The 16602-nt window shown below is 33.1% G+C and overlaps 1 protein-coding gene across 3 annotated transcripts in view; it reads left to right on the plus strand.

Moving 5' to 3' along the window:
• The window catches only part of grik2 (glutamate receptor, ionotropic, kainate 2), a 186995-nt gene that overhangs the window by 137546 nt on the left and 32847 nt on the right, over positions 1-16602 (plus strand). For all 3 annotated transcript variants that reach the window (XM_066701758.1, XM_066701767.1, XM_066701775.1), the window contains 2 exons: positions 4472-4590; positions 8746-8963. In XM_066701758.1, the coding sequence (XP_066557855.1) occupies positions 4472-4590; positions 8746-8963 (337 nt within the window). The remainder of the gene's footprint in view (positions 1-4471; positions 4591-8745; positions 8964-16602) is intronic.

Consider the following 16602-nt stretch of genomic DNA (forward strand, 5'->3'; position numbering starts at 1 on the left):
TGTGTATATGTGAGTAACATGAAAGCCTTTAATTTCTCATCTGGTATGAGATTTAATGTTCATTGAAGTCACAAATAGAGGATGCTGTGTTTTTAGTTAAAAATACTGATGGACTGCCCACAATTTATGAGATGCTTAGAGCCTATTTTTGCTTTCATTTGTTCAGAATGCTCTGAAATGATATTTCCATGTTAATAATGTTAAAGTCCTTTACACTGTATAGCACAAACTCACAAAGGCTTTGTACACAGCAGCTGTGTACCAAACTAAGGTATCTACATATCTGTACTGTTTTTGTGATGTAACATGGGCAAGTGCTGAAAACATGGGTAAAAAAAGCATTACTACAGTAAGCCATAGGCAAAGTATTTATTATAAACAGATTACATGAAATATTTACTTTAGGTTACCTAGGGTTTGCAATGTTTTTCGAATGTGCCACACAGTATCCTTAGTGTTGCACATATATGATGGATATAGGGTGATGTATTCATACAAGTGATTAAGTGGATACATCACACATTTAGAAAAAACAGAAACTTAACATATTGCCTTGTCCAAGTTGGGTGCAAAGCAGCTATGTGTACCCATAAATTATTAAGGCATAGCAGCTATACATTAAAATAGCCTTAGCTATAGGCATGGGATTTCAGAGCTTTGGACAAGGCAGTGAAATATAGTCTGAATTGTGATAGTGACTTCATATTGAAAAGATTATCTTCTATGTAGCATAATAATGAAACAGCACTGCAGAACTACAACATGTATTTGTTTACTTTTAATGTCAGTAAATAATTGTAGTTACTTGCTGGAATTTGCGTTTAAGTATATGCTGCATCAAAATAAATACATTAACCAAACAACCAATACCCAAAATGGCACTAAAGGAAAGGTATTTGATGTTGCTGTGTGTATAGCTAGGAGCTAGTTGCCCATGCAACTTATGTGCATATAATAGTCACTTCCAAAAACCATCAAGGAAAGTGTGACAGAACATAATGTTATAATAATTTGCTTACCTATGTGACTGTGCTATTTATAGTCATGTTTGTGGGTTCTGGGAATAATATGAGTTATTTTTCTGGGGGGTAAAAAGCATTGTTACCCAACTTTATTTAACGTTAAAAATTAAAAGCAGGAGAGGGTGATGATTATAGCAGTTTCTAAGCTAATTTACCAAAAATGGCATATTCAATGATGTTGCTAATGATGATGACTCCTCTTTAGGCTATACAGAAACCCTTAAACATAAGAAGTTATAATCATAAGGTGACTTTGCTACACTTGCTTGGATCCTTATTCTCACATCCTCGCGCCAACATGATTTTTTATTTGTAGAAATTGTGGTTTTCAGATTTTCATTTATAGGATTTGAAGTTGCATCAGTTGTAGTTTGTAGAAATAATACTATTACTATTACTACTACTACTACTACTACTACTACTACTAATAATAATAAGAAGAATGATAATAATAATAATAATAATAATAATAATAATAATAATAATAATAATAGAGATATGGCTGAAATGTACATATGTATACCATACTTGCAAGCATATTTCTGTTAACGATTCTAGGAATATTGTAATGATTAATATTCTGCTTTTTTGGAATATTATATTAGTCATGTGACCCTTTAGTGTATTTCTGCTTGAATACTCATCTGCTACCTTTAAGTATTCATTAGTTTAAGTGCATCATATTTAATTAAATGGCTTTATGTAGGAGAATGTGTTAATTATGTCATATTTTCACAAGAGTGTATGAATTACTTTTATGTTCTTATTTTTATTGCAAAAGTTTGTCGGACATACCAAGCAGTAGAGCATGCTTTCTTTGAGATAAATCAGCAGTGGTAATTAATTTTGGACTCTTCATGTACTTTATTATGTCACTATGATTTGATTTAAATTTAATTTTAAACAAAGAGAAGGCTTTGGAAAAGGCTTTAAGTTAGCAGTCACAGAGAAATTAGGCCCATATATTTCTGTTGGTTAAAACAGAAAAATCAACACCTATCTCATAAAAATACAATTTTCATTTACTGCAGTTCAGTTAATTGTGGAGACTGTCAATAAGAATAGATTTTTAGTAAATTGTGTTTAATTGAATCGGCATTACTATCCTCTACAGTTGCACGATTAATAAACAAAGTCATCATTTCCCTGAAGCGAGTAAGTAATTAAAGCAAGTGTATTGCCCAATAACCTTTCAGTCAATCAGTGTGTCATTATTTGAAAGCTCGATTTTATTTTTATAGTAATCAATGATCAGTTAGACCATTGAATTAAACAGATTTTGTATGCCCAATAGAAAAAACACAGTTCATTTTCTAAATGTTTCAACTTGTACAGAAATACCATGAAAATACAAAACACCACTTTTGTTTTAAAGATGTTGTTATATTTCAATTGTTAAATAAATTATTATTGTATTCAAGCATTGAAACCCACATTGTTTTTGTATTGGGCAATGTTATTGATCTGATATTATATTGATCATCTTGTATCAGTCAAATCTTATTATCTAACACACTATATGTTAGCAATAAAAAGAAACCAAACTAAAACCATTTGCTCATCTGGAAGTTTTTCAGTTTTTATATCTTCCGTTTCATATGTGCAAACCTCTCATAGAAAATATTTAAATCCAATCTCGGGCAAAGGTATTTGGTGTCAGCTCTTTTGGAGTAAAGTTATCGTGAAAATCATCAGCTGAACCTGAGGCACAGTGATCCTCCAGTCAGTTTTGATCTGCAGAGGAGAGACTGCTGATTCTGTTACAAGTTATCTTGATATTGACCTTGTGCAGCCTACTGCTTCAGTGGCTTTAAAGACCCAAGATAAAAAAAGGTTATTCCTTCCAGATTAAACTGACAGCTAATCGCTCAGCATGTAACTAACAAAAATAGGTTATACAACATTGCATACAATAGCATAATTTCTGTATTCACTGCACCATTCTTGTTTCCCCAGTCTGCACAGGCTGATGACTACATACTTTTGTGTTCGACAGAATATGTCTTTGCATGTGGTAATTAGCTTTCAGCTCTTCATATCCAGAGAACATACCGGGGGATGACTTCCTGAAAATCAGATACTACCGTGCATTTCAAAGTCAAACTTTTTTGTTTTTTTAAGGTGAAATTCAACTATAAAGACGATCTCCCCCGAGAAGTTCTCAAATAGTGTAAAAAGGATTCTCCTTCAGCTATAAAAGGTGGACTCTTTTAAAAGTGTCCTAATCTTACTGCTCCAGCACAAAATAAATCAGGTCATGATATTTAATTGTAACCCAATCAACCTTTACTAATGTAATGTCACTTTTACTTAACATAAATAAATGAAAAATCTCTTTGCTCGTAAAGTGCAAGCTTAAAGGAAGGGGGGGGGGTACTCTAATATTGTGTTAGGATGATGAAAATTGAGTGTTTCATCTACTGCATTTTAATGAGCTGAAAAGATTATTGGGATTGCGCTTTCTGAAGTGACAGAGACATTATTCAGATTTCTTCGATTAAATCACGGAATTAATTGCTTTTAATTCAAAAATGTCAACATTGTGCATTCTCTTTGGTAGCAGAGTGGCTTATTGATTGTCAGAGTTTTTTTTGTATTATTCGTTTTTTTTTTTTTTAAATGATCTTTAGTACAATTTGTACTGTTGTTGTTTTTAAAGCTTTTAATACCATGAAGCATTTCTAATAACAAACAACAAAGTGACAGGCAAATTGAATGAATGTTAACGGTTTGTAAAAAGTTAGTAATCTTTTTTTTTGGTTGGGGGGGAGGGGACATCTATAGGAAATCAAGCCTACACCACCTTTGTGTTTTTTACATGACCATTAATCAGTTTTCCTGCCAGCTTTTCTCATTATTAAATTTAGGGATAAAAACCTGTATCACTAACAAATAAATACAGTATACAGGTCAAGATCCCAACAAATAACTTCTGAGTCATTTGATATTGACATCCAAATATTAGGACAGAAATCTTTAATTATGGTCCACCGTGGCAGGGCACAGCATTGTTTTGCAATTAATAAAACAGTACTGTTCCTCTGTGATAGCAACGCCCCAGCATTTTATATGAAGTGGTTCTATAGCCTCACTATAGGAAACCATTCATTATATCCATTATAGGCTAACCAAATGTAGAAATTGACAATTGTTGCTGAATATTTTCATTCTCAAATAATATACATGTAAAATTCTAATCTTCTCAGTATTTAGAAAAAAAGGTTCAATTGAAATATGTAGAACTAAGTATCCTTGTTCTAATGTAACTCAAAATGCTTTATATTATTATGATGAATATTATGATAATTGCTTATACTGTTCTTGCTCAATAGATGTGGTTGCCTATCATTTAACCTGTTTTTCTTCCTTTATTTCTACAGGCTAATAAGTCATTTTTCCCCAGCTTCTGCCTTTGCTAAAAATCTGTTCTTCTTTGTCAATTACCACAGGTTTAGTCCCTATGAATGGTATAATCCCCACCCATGCAATCCTGACTCCGACGTGGTGGAAAACAATTTTACCTTGCTAAATAGTTTCTGGTTTGGAGTTGGAGCTCTCATGCAGCAAGGTACACGATTCAGCCTGCTCCTCCCTTTGGGCACATGTCCCACTTTTTTGCTGGGGGTAACTGCTCTTTCAGGCCCATAATGCTTGCATGGGTGCCTCTGTGCATGTAGCTAGTAGCAGTACTCGTTTGCATAAAAGGGAACTTGAGAAACAAGTGGTATTCATACGTAGGTTATTGATAGTTCAGAGAGGTCATCATTTCCCTGTCATGCATGCATTGCCATCAGTTTCCTCCACAGATTCTTGTCATGGAGGTAAGTATTTTGTCAACTGAAAGGAACAGTATGCTGTTTCTTAGCCTGCCATTTATTTCTGTAACCAAAGATCACATCTTCTCAACTAGTTTCTGTCCCCGATAACTTAAGCTACAATTAGACGTCACTGGAATGAAACTGCGGTTTCATTCAAAGATGATTTCTCAAACGCATGCTGGAGAATATGTTGCATTTTCACATTCCTTCTGCCCAATGCAACATATGGAAACATTTTTTGAGCTCACTTTCAAGAGACTTTAGTAGCATATACCTGTGTAGCAAATTATTTAGCATGTTCGCAGTGGCATTTAACTTGCCACCTTCAGAATGGCATGAAGTAATGAAAGGTTCAATCAGCCATAGATCATTAAACAAATTACAACTTTGCTTAAACTCAAACTGAACACCTTATGACTTATTTGGCCTTTTTTTATCCAAACTGTATGTGGTTGTGATTTATGCCACTCTTATGCATGTCATAAAATGTATTAAGCATGATTACATGATTTTGTCATTCTGGACATTGCAAACCAACATTAATCACCATTAAGGGGTAAGACCAGACTAGATATTACCCAGATATTGTAACCAATTAAATTTGGGGGGACATCCAAACTATTTTATTATAATAATAATCCATAATTTATCAAATAATTTAATTCAAACTTAACCATTCTCACTTTGTGGTTTTAAATGTCCATTTTTTTTCACCAAGCAGAACTCATATAATTTATAAACTACTCTCTCTTAGGGTATCCCAACACTATTTGTTTCTTTTAGCAATGATAGGTGGATTAGAGAACAGACATTTTTATGATTACAGTCACAGTCACACATGAAGGTTTCATTTATTTTCATTAATGAATAAATACATGAAAATAAAACTTTCTAATGGTTCTATAATCCAGCATAAGGTAAAGCAGTCCTTATTTCCCACTGTTGGTAAGCTATGGTCCAGTAGCCCACAGTAAATTTAGTAGATGGGCAGTTCACCCACAGTGGATAATCTGGCCTGTGGAATTGTGTACGAGTTTGTTAGATCTTTTAAAGTGCATCAACTATGTACTTGGCAGTCTTGATCTTACGGATCTAGAATGTAAAGTGCACTACAATTTGGCAGGCGAGGACAGGGGTTGAGAAGATGTGGTTGAAGCACAGATACAATCTAGGCTAAATAAGGATACTGTTTCTTTTGGCATGTCCTCATCATTGCACCAGACTACACTGTAGAGAGGCCCCCCTGTCCATGGCTTGCTAGCCCCCAGAAAACTGTGGGATGTAGTGTTGGACATGACGTTACCTTGGGTACATGACAGTCAGCCCCAACCAGGCTCTGTTTCAGTGGCCTAGGTGGTACCATCTCTCAGGTACATGGGTAAGATACGAACTTGTGGTAATTGTGACCTCGGCATCAGAGATTCCCACTGTTCTTTCTTCCCCAGTCTCTGGTTTTGCAATGTGCTGCTGTTCAAAGAGCAGTCTGGACTGCTGAGCATCCTGGGTAATGTTCTTATTTTCAATCATGTCTAACTGTGCGCCTGACAGGGCCGAGGGAGCAAAAGGAGCAAGGTATATTTCTCTTTTTCCTTACAGTGTTCTAGGCAGACGTCTGGAGCTGGAGTTGGCTGTCATGTCCAAGCTCATTCCTTGAGTAACAGGTGACAAAATGGACTGGGAGAAAGAGGTTTTTTTAAACATTATTGTTAAAGGCATTTAAGCCAATACTGAATTGGCTTTTCAGAATCATTATGTTCTGTACCTTTCGCACAGTCCATTACCTGTTGCTTCAAGACTGAATCTGCAAGATTAAAATTTACAGCAACACTTGCTTGTTAGGAATCTCATTGAACCTTCCCCCCTCCTCCACTCACATTTTTTCATTATTCCTGCATGAAATAAATAATACTAAATCAAATTACATTTATGATTATTATTTATTTATTCCCAAAGAATCTCAATTTCCTCACAAAGTTTAAGTTCCTGTGTTTTGGGGGAACACTAAATTACACTACTGCTTTAATCATTAGACTCTAACAACTGATTCAAAGTAAAATACAATGACTCCCCCCTACCCCAATCTACTTCAGTTGTAAACTGGAGAATTCCCAGTTTGATTATATCATGAGCAGGCAACTCCAGCCGCCACTGAGTACAGAAAAGAGCGCACTGTCTACCATATGTTTATTGGGTTCTTACATTATACTATTCTTGCTACATATCTGAAGGGTATTTATTATTTTTAAAATGTTATGAATTATTTTGCCAAGGTTTGAGGAAGTGATAAATATTCAGTTATGTGCCGAACTTGTTCCATGACCAGAAAAGGGTTTATCAAAATGTCATGTGCCTTAACATGATCATTGAGCAGCATACAATGAAAAAACATAATTTGACATTTAAAAAATAGAATCTAGAAGTTAGCTATGAAGCTATGATTTCAGTTCTTATTAAATTTTTTAATGCAGATTAATAACAACAGGGCATCAGACATGTAACTGCCAGGCCTTGGACACGAAGACAGAAATAACTCCCTAATTAATACAAATTGCACAGATTCATTCTGAAGGCGCAAACTCACTGTTGCAGTGGGAATGACATTGTAAAAATGCAACACTGTGTGTGCAGAATGCTCTGGCATGGGATTTTCAAAGTGAAAAGGCTAGCCACACCTTCTGCCTTGCATAGAAATGTGCAATTTAATGATTCATTGGGCATCTTATGGGTGTTTATAATGTACCACATTCAATCTCCATCCCAAGGTAATGTTAATTTGTTCTATGAGGTTTAATGAAATGCAGCAGAAGCCTTGTTTCCCAGACATTCAGTGTTTCACTGTTGAAAAGGAATAGAACATTTATTTGACTGGTCCTGCTGGTTCTGACAGAAATAAAATAGAAAAGAACATGAAGCATCACTTCTACAGATTGAGATTGGCTTTTGTGGTGTTGTTTTTTTATATAGAGATATATACTGAAAGCTGGACAAAATACAATATTTTGATCATTTGTGGACTGCATCACGGGAAAGCAGATATTATCTTACTATTTATTTGAGTTTAAGGAATTAAGACAACTCCATTAAAGCTTTCTATGACCAGAACTGAGTAATATGAGAAGCACATTTATCTTATTTAAGATATACTTTCTATGTACACATTGTATGTTTCTTTATTTACATTTTGTTAATAACTTTGTCATGCAGGAAAGAGTAAGTCAGTATGTAGTCATTCTCAATAAACTAGTCTTACAAAGGTCTGGTAGTCCAAAAATAGCTGTTTGTCATTCTATTGTATTCTGCAGGTTTTTATTCTTAGAGCGAATATTTCAAAGCAAGTCAAATCACATTGTTTGCTAGAACACCGAAGACAGATTTAAAACGGTGATAACCACAAATTTGTTCCATCTAAATGGTCCTCTATAGTGATCTGTTGTATATTGTTATCAGTTACATGTTAGAGAAGCATTATACCATGGGATGTAGTCTGATTTCCATTAAAATAAACATGACTGTTTGAAGAAAAAAGCTCACCCAGAGATATTACATAGCAGATCATTGATCTGTTGTTTTGAGACTCTGATCTTTAATTCCATATATTTCTTACCGAATCATTTTAATAAGCAAGACCTGACTGGGTCAAGATGCTCTTTTATGGGTAATTTAAGTCTATGTTCCACAGAAAGTTCCATTAACACTCTGTTCTGTTATACTATATTAATCTTACACTATATATTATAGTTGGAATCCAACTTTCACATCTAGTCTGGTCTATTCTAACTTTCACAAAGTTTAGCCATTCTTCTAACTTTTGGTTGTCTCGAAGATCCAGTATTGGGATAAATCCAGTCTTGTTTTTATGAGATAATTGCATTGTTTAGTTGACACTCTCTCCTCCTTTTTACTAGGTTCTGAGCTCATGCCCAAAGCCCTTTCCACTAGGATTGTTGGAGGTATCTGGTGGTTTTTCACTTTGATCATCATTTCCTCATATACTGCTAACTTAGCAGCGTTTCTAACAGTGGAGCGCATGGAGTCACCAATAGATTCAGCAGATGACTTGGCAAAGCAGACAAAAATTGAGTATGGAGTTGTGGAAGATGGTGCAACCATGACATTCTTTAAGGTAGGTGACCTTGTTCATGTATAATTTCAAAACCACAGTGCCTGGTTTTGTGTATTATTATTTGTATTTTTACTATTATTTGAAAGGCAGCTAAATGTTTAAGAACACATTATGGAATATTGTGTCTATATGCACTGATCCCTGAAAAAGGGGATTGTTGAATTGTGTGTCATGTTGTTAGCAAACTTTTATGGGGGGTAAATTATTGAAACACTTCTGATGGATGAGTTCATGCTCAAATAAGAAGGGGTCTTGCAAGCTAATTAAGAGTTAAATACTTATGCCAAATAAGGCATCATCCTCACCAAGTTGTATGATCACACTGTCACAATAAAATGCAACACTGTAATTCAGGTGGTAGAGTGCATAATCCTGCATCCATTATTCTTTGTCCAAACCCTGTCAGGGAAATTTGGCAAGGAAGTCCTTGTAGGTGTGAGGTTTTGTAAACACATGTATAATATTCTGCATGTGCTGGCATCAGCCTATTCTAGTAACAGTGGTTTCAAATGGTATTTTTTTGGTATTAAGTTTGCAGATGATGTTCAATACAGAAGTCTTGGCACATTGGAGAAAATCACATAGCTTCAAGAAATATAACTCAAATGTATGAGGCAGATAAACAAAAGCCGAACATAATGTACTATAATTTTGAGGGAATAAACAACAACACAACAAATAACAACCCCTTAGCCCTGAACAGATCTTTCAAAGTAGAAAAAAGATTTAGAGTCTATAAAATAAGCAAATGTAAATTTTAAAAGTTACCAAATAATTGTAAATGTCAAACTTAAGCATGTATGCTCTCTCAGTTTGTTCAGATGTGTCGTGTCATATTTTGTCAAGAGGGTCAATTAAACATTATGTACTTAATTAATAAGTATCACTTAATATATTATATATACTTTAAAATAAACAAATATGATTTAATCATCTTATGAAACATGCATGCATAACTGACAGTTAATTTTATTTGCAATCACAACTTATATGCTTTTATCTTATTAATGTTATACTATTACAGTTTAATTAGAATTGGGAAATGAATGAGTTGTCTGAACGCACATCATGTTTCTATAAAACCGTTTATGAAGCATTTTTTTGCCAATGTGAATGCAAAGGGCATTAATCTGAATGTTTCATTGTAGGTACCTATACATAATACATTTAAAATACTGACATAATTAGAGCATTTGTTTTTGACTGGTCTGAACTTTCTGGCATTTTGTTAATTGATTATGAATGATGATCAGTCCATTTCAATCAGCAAATCAGTATATTATAAACAAAAGAAACAAACTTTTCAGCAAAGACAGTATATATATATATATATATATATATATATATATATATATATAGCAACTTTGTGCTGTCAAATTTTGTGCTAAAATGTTCACAAGCAAAGTAACATTTGTAGCCATGTAAACACTATAAAAATAAGGCATTTCACATAACCATTTTGAACATGTAAGCATAATATGCAACCTTTTGATAATATTCATAAGTACATGCAAATTAATTCCCTGCTCTAAAACAAAAAACAAACGTAAAACGTAATTCTAAGTGACTCACTAAGCAGAAGTATTAAACTTAGTTAAATATAATCTCTTTCAGATCACTTTAGATCAGTGCCTGCAAGTTACATATATAAATGCTTTACTATATATGTTATTACTCAGTTATAACTAGTATGTATGTATTTATTGGCAGACGTCCTTGTTATTACACTTTGTGCAAGAAACATTTTAAAGCTTTACAAAAGTGCAGTAATACAATCAATACAAAATACAATTAACGCACATCCTAGTACAATGATGTAACAAGTGCAGACATGATACAGTTAAGTTCTAGATATGTGCTAAAGGGGAGGCATAGGTGAAGTTGCAGTAAAACAATAGAAGTGCTAAGAATACATATTGTAAGTAAGTAAGTATTGTAGAATAAAGAAGCATAGTTTAATAAAGTGCAAAATAGCAATAGTGCTGAGTAGCCCAGGAGAATAGGCTGCTGTATTGCTGGTACAGTCAGAATAGATGCGTCTTGAGTAATCACCTGAAGGTGGTCGTGGACTATATGGTCTTGACCTAAGTGGGAAGGTCATTCAAACACTGGGTGGATACTTTCTACATATGCTATCCCACAGATCTTGATTACTGTATGGATCACCTTTCACTTTCAACTATGACTTTCATCTCTGTAAACCCAATATGTTACACAGTTACTTAAATTAGTACAGGAAGTACATTACAGCAGTTACTAAAGCAAGCAGAGTTGCCTTGTACATCATTAACTGTGTTGAACAGAAATCAATTAGTGATCCTTATGTGTATAGAAATAAGTTCCCCACTGTTTCAGTTTGGAGCAGAACTACTTGTTTCTCGGAAGACTTTGATAGTGTTTAAAAGTAATTTATTTGAAAATGTAGTAAAATATCACTGCCTATCAAAATGTGTAGACTGCATATAGAATAGTTCGCTCTCAGTTACAATCACTGAAATAAAATTGAGTTTATTGAACCAATAATGCTTTGTGAATATGACCACCTATATAGAGTGCATGCTTTGTTTTTAATTTAGTTTGCCGTGGCAAAAAAGAAAAAGAAAAACCTCCCCGCAGTTTATGTAATTATTGACTCAGATTTGTTCTGGGAAAATACACTTTTAATGATAGCTAATTATGTAAATGCCAGCATGGGATACTTTTTTGAAACAGTAAAAAAACATTTTTTTTTTGTTTCTATGTTGGTAACATCCCTACGGACTTACTACAATAACTCTGAATTATTTAATAACTGCTAGCACTGAGTGTCTCACTTATTAGCTAATATAATTACATCTTATTAGGGCCCCAGAAATGCTATTATTTTTCACTCCTTTTCCCTTGGCAGTTGATTTCTAAGTGAGAAGCTTATGGTTTTATTTAATTCATTGCCTTACACAACTCTTCAGAAGTTGTTTGGTCGTTTTAAGGGAAAAAAGCAAATCATTAGTAATCAGACATTTCTTTGTTGCCCCCTAGGAATAATAATTTAAAAAATCGGGTCATTTAAAATATTAGCATAATACCTTCCAGGAATCTGTTGAACACCATCAAACTATGAATATGAAGCCTCAGGGTTCCACATGACTTTTCATTTTAATACTTGTTCAAGGTCTCGTATCTTCTGTAATGAAGTGCTGTGGCTTCTTGACCGCATAAGCTCTGTAGTTATAACCAAAGGGAGGTTTACCAAAATATATTTGTTATAAGCACTGAACATGTATATAAGACTTTACTAGAAAAGGTTCCACTGCAGTTCAGACCCCATAGCACCAAATACTCAAATACCTCCTGAAAAACAAATATATATATATATATGAAACCAAGCTTTAAATTCAGTATTTCCTTGGAAAAATTATTCAAATTCATGAATTTTTCTATGAATTCTGCAGTGTTTCATTTTATGGAACAATATTACCTGTGGTATAATTTAGCTTGATAAGATAAAGGATAATCTAACATATAACTACTACTTCCAGAATTAAATCTGATTTGTGTGTGCAAAATGTATTTCTAACTGCTGACACAGTACACAGTATGTCTATATATATATTAGTTTAGGGTCCCATATTCATGGATATAAAATAAATATGACAGGGAAGTCTAGCTTTCTGAAAGAGAGCATATTTTAAGCTAGTACTGGATAAAAAAATGCTTTTTCACATTTAAAATGTGTAGGAATTGTGTCTGTTCTTTGAAAGGGTGCTGCACATAAACACATTTACTATAACTGTATTAAAGCAAACAATATAATGTGTTGACTGTTTGTGTGATAATAGAATTTTCACACCTTCAAAAGAGACACAAATATTATTTTCACACCTGAAGAATGAGGATCCAATATAACGTCTTCATTATAGTTCTACCATTTTCATTATCAGTTGCAAATAAGAAACAGAATTTACTCCAAACATTGTCTTTAAATATATGACAGTGGGTAGTTGGTAATTATACTTACTTAGTATATGTTAATGGATCAATTGATTATTTGTGAGAACACAATTTTCTGTGAGGAGAGTTTATTATTATTATTATACATTTTTAAATTATTTTCCAAGCAAACGTACCTGCTGAACCCAAATTATGTTTGCTTGGTCAAATACATGCACAGCAATTAACATAACTATATAATACTTGATCATCTATATATTTGCTTTTAAGCTCTTTAATCCATTAGATGTACTGCTATTTTTGATTTTACAAAATTCAGCTTATTCTGTATTGTAGCACAATTTGCTGGGAATTTCCTGTGGAAGATGCATTGACTGGTCCTTGTATTATTTCATCATTCTTCTTGGAGATATATATATATATATATATATATATATATATATATATATATATATATATATATATGCATGCATTCAATAAAATATTAATAATTTCACTTTTCAGGTAACACACAATATGCAATGGTAATGGTAAAGCTGTGTAAGAGTGAGTTTGAACATCTACATGTACAAATACAGCTCTAATTGAAAGTATATTGTACTCATTCAGCCTTAAAAGAGTTTAGACAGGAGGTGTATGGATGTTTGACTGGCACTCCATTTATGTCTTCACCTTTAAATCTAAATAATTATTTTTCTCATTAACTTTACAGACATTGATATTGTTTTTCTATATTAAAAAGGGAATTGTTTGTTTACTAATTTGAATTATATAATGGTTGACATTCAACAGAAAATACAAATAATTAAAATGCATGTGGGAGATGTATGTTTTACTGTTTTTCTCTCATGTTCAGTACATCATTAATTAGCACAGTGCGATCCTCCACAAATGTACTTAAAAATGTGCAGTATGTAACATTGGGGAGATAAAATTGCAATAACTGGCAATATTATTTTCTTTTTGGACTTCTAAACTCATTGCTTATGTATTTATTGTTACCCTGATTCACACTGTGGGGTGCCTTGGGGAACTTAATTCCCGGATAAACAGTCTCTAAATGTTTAAGTTAAAGGCAATTATATTCAGTGTTTAATATTTATTACAAAATACACAATAAAACAAGACAACCCATTTTAAGAATATGTACATTGACTTATATTCAAAGCAAAAACACAGTGATTTGCTTTAGTGATTACTATCCCATATGTTAATAATAATAATAATAATAATAATAATAATAATAATAATAATAATAATAATATTATTATTATTATTATTATTGACAACTAATCAAATTCTATTAATTTAGAGTTGTGAAAAATGCTATTAAACGCACACACAAATAGAAAACTCCAAAACAACATCCTAAAATGTTTCAAGTATTTTTTAAACTGTTTTCTATTTTGATTTATGTTTACTCAGTTTTATGGAAATTCATCAGTGGAAGCAGGCACTCAATACATTAATATTTTGTCATTTGTTCCAGATACACTAATTTGATTTCACAATGCAAAAAAAAAAGGAGCCACATTAATGCACATATTCAGCTAAGTTCTTTCTTTCTTTTTAATGCAGATGTGCTTGTTTTTCTTCAGCAGTTTTAGAGCATTTGTATGGTGGTTCCTTAATTTTCATGAGGGGCAGTGCTGTGTCAACACATTCCATTTTATTTTCAACAAGGCTAATGCAGAAAGAAATTGTTTTATGCCTTTCAATAATTGAAGGACTACACATCAAAGGAGTGACCACCCCTTAACTGGCGACACAGGGGCTTTAAATACTCTATTCAATTATTCAGTTTTTCATGTTTATGATTATTATGATTGTAGTTTGGATAGTTTTAGGAGTTTTAGGAGTGTCAAGAAAACTAAAACAAATGCCAGGCGCATTCAGTTTGCTAAGACCAGTGCGGACACACACTCAGACAATGGGCAATTTTGAGAGACCACTTACCTGAACCGCATATCTTTGGACTGGGTGGAAATGGAAGGAAACCAGAACACACTTAGAAAAGATAAGTGACATACGGAGAGAATAAGCAAACTTCACAGAAGTTGAATTCATTAATTTCAGTCCAGTGGGTAGCCTATACTAACCAAGAAGTTGTGTTGTAATGAAGCTCGCTACAGTTTCAGGATCACTTCGATGTTTGCGTCTGTAAAGTCTAAGTCTGGCAAGTTGACGTCTAAGGCTGTGCACACTGATGTGTAGTCCTTCAATTACTGAAAGGCATAAAACAATTTCTGTCTGCATTAGCCTTGTTGAAAATAAAAAAGGAATGTGTTGACACGGCACTGCCCCAGTCTCAGCATTGTCTCATGAAAATGACATCACTTCCGTTTTCTCTAACAGCGACAGATAATGTTATCTCGTGATCATGGCATAACGGCCCGTTAACAAGTTAACGAGAGATGATTTATGTCGTGATCACAAGATAACCAGAGGGGCTTTTTTTTTTTTTAATGTCCTCAATGAGCCACCGTGCATTTGATTATGCTGTTTGTCCTTGTCATTTTAAAAGTAAACACGTTACAAAGAATTCACTTGTATGCCACTGAATTTCACTTTTTGATGTCTCATGAATAGTGTTTCAGATAAATGAGTCAGTGGCAGTTAAAAGCCATGAAAAGAGGGTGAAAAGGTAAACTACATTAGTGTGCAGTAACATTACAATTCCAGTCAGCAAATATACTAGTTAAAATTATCTGTTATCTTCAGTAATTACTTTGTGCCTGATACTGCTAATTAAATGCTCAATTTCCAACCTTTACACAGCAAAATAATAACAATAAAAAGCAACAGCTCATTTGAAAAGTACCAATACTGATGTTTTGATCTATGATTTAAATTACTTTTTATGTTTTTTCATTGCCTCAGCATTGCAAGTTATTTTGGTTGTAATTCATATGCCAGAGTACTATTTCTAATAATAAATATTGAGAATATTATGCATATATTTGTGCATAACGCTGTTTAAAAGTTCATTTAAACCAATACTCTAACTATATAACAAGCAACAATTTTAAATATTAATTCTGCGAATCCCTAAATTGAAATACTGGACTGCTATAACAGTAAAACTATTTTGCTCTTGAAATCCTCGATAAAGCTTATTTTAAAGCAGCATATTTAATTATATTTTGGGTTAATAACAAGGAGACAGGAAGACTGAGGAATTTAAATCAATTTGTCAATTGCTTATTTGACCTTTTTAGTTTTGCTGCCTTGAAGACCAGTGTCAAACTATGATATTTATTGATGTCATCAAAGGAAAGAGCTTTATGTGAAGGGAAACATCATACAAAAAAAGTTTTCTTCAAACACTAAACACTGCTTAAACATAGAACGTAATTTTTTTTATTTTTTTAAATCTTGAAACGTTTTGTGTGGATTCATGATTGAAATTGGCATACATTTCTAATCAACTTAATCCAACAATAGCTGTTAGCATTAGTTTCACTGAGTTTTCGCACCCTTGAGCACATACATTTACTGTTGTTGTTGAATGTATTATTTGAAACAGTGCTCTCTGGTGATTCTTTCAATATTGATCATTAAGCTATAATGCTACACATACATACATATATATATATATATATATATATATATATATATATATATATATATGGAGTTTGTTATACATTGTTTGCCGTAAAGATTAAGATAGAGGTGATGTAAACCTTAGACTGACACTCTATTGATTTGA

Source organism: Amia ocellicauda, chromosome 1, assembly GCF_036373705.1.
Source record: "Amia ocellicauda isolate fAmiCal2 chromosome 1, fAmiCal2.hap1, whole genome shotgun sequence".
NCBI classification, from domain to species: domain Eukaryota; kingdom Metazoa; phylum Chordata; class Actinopteri; order Amiiformes; family Amiidae; genus Amia; species Amia ocellicauda.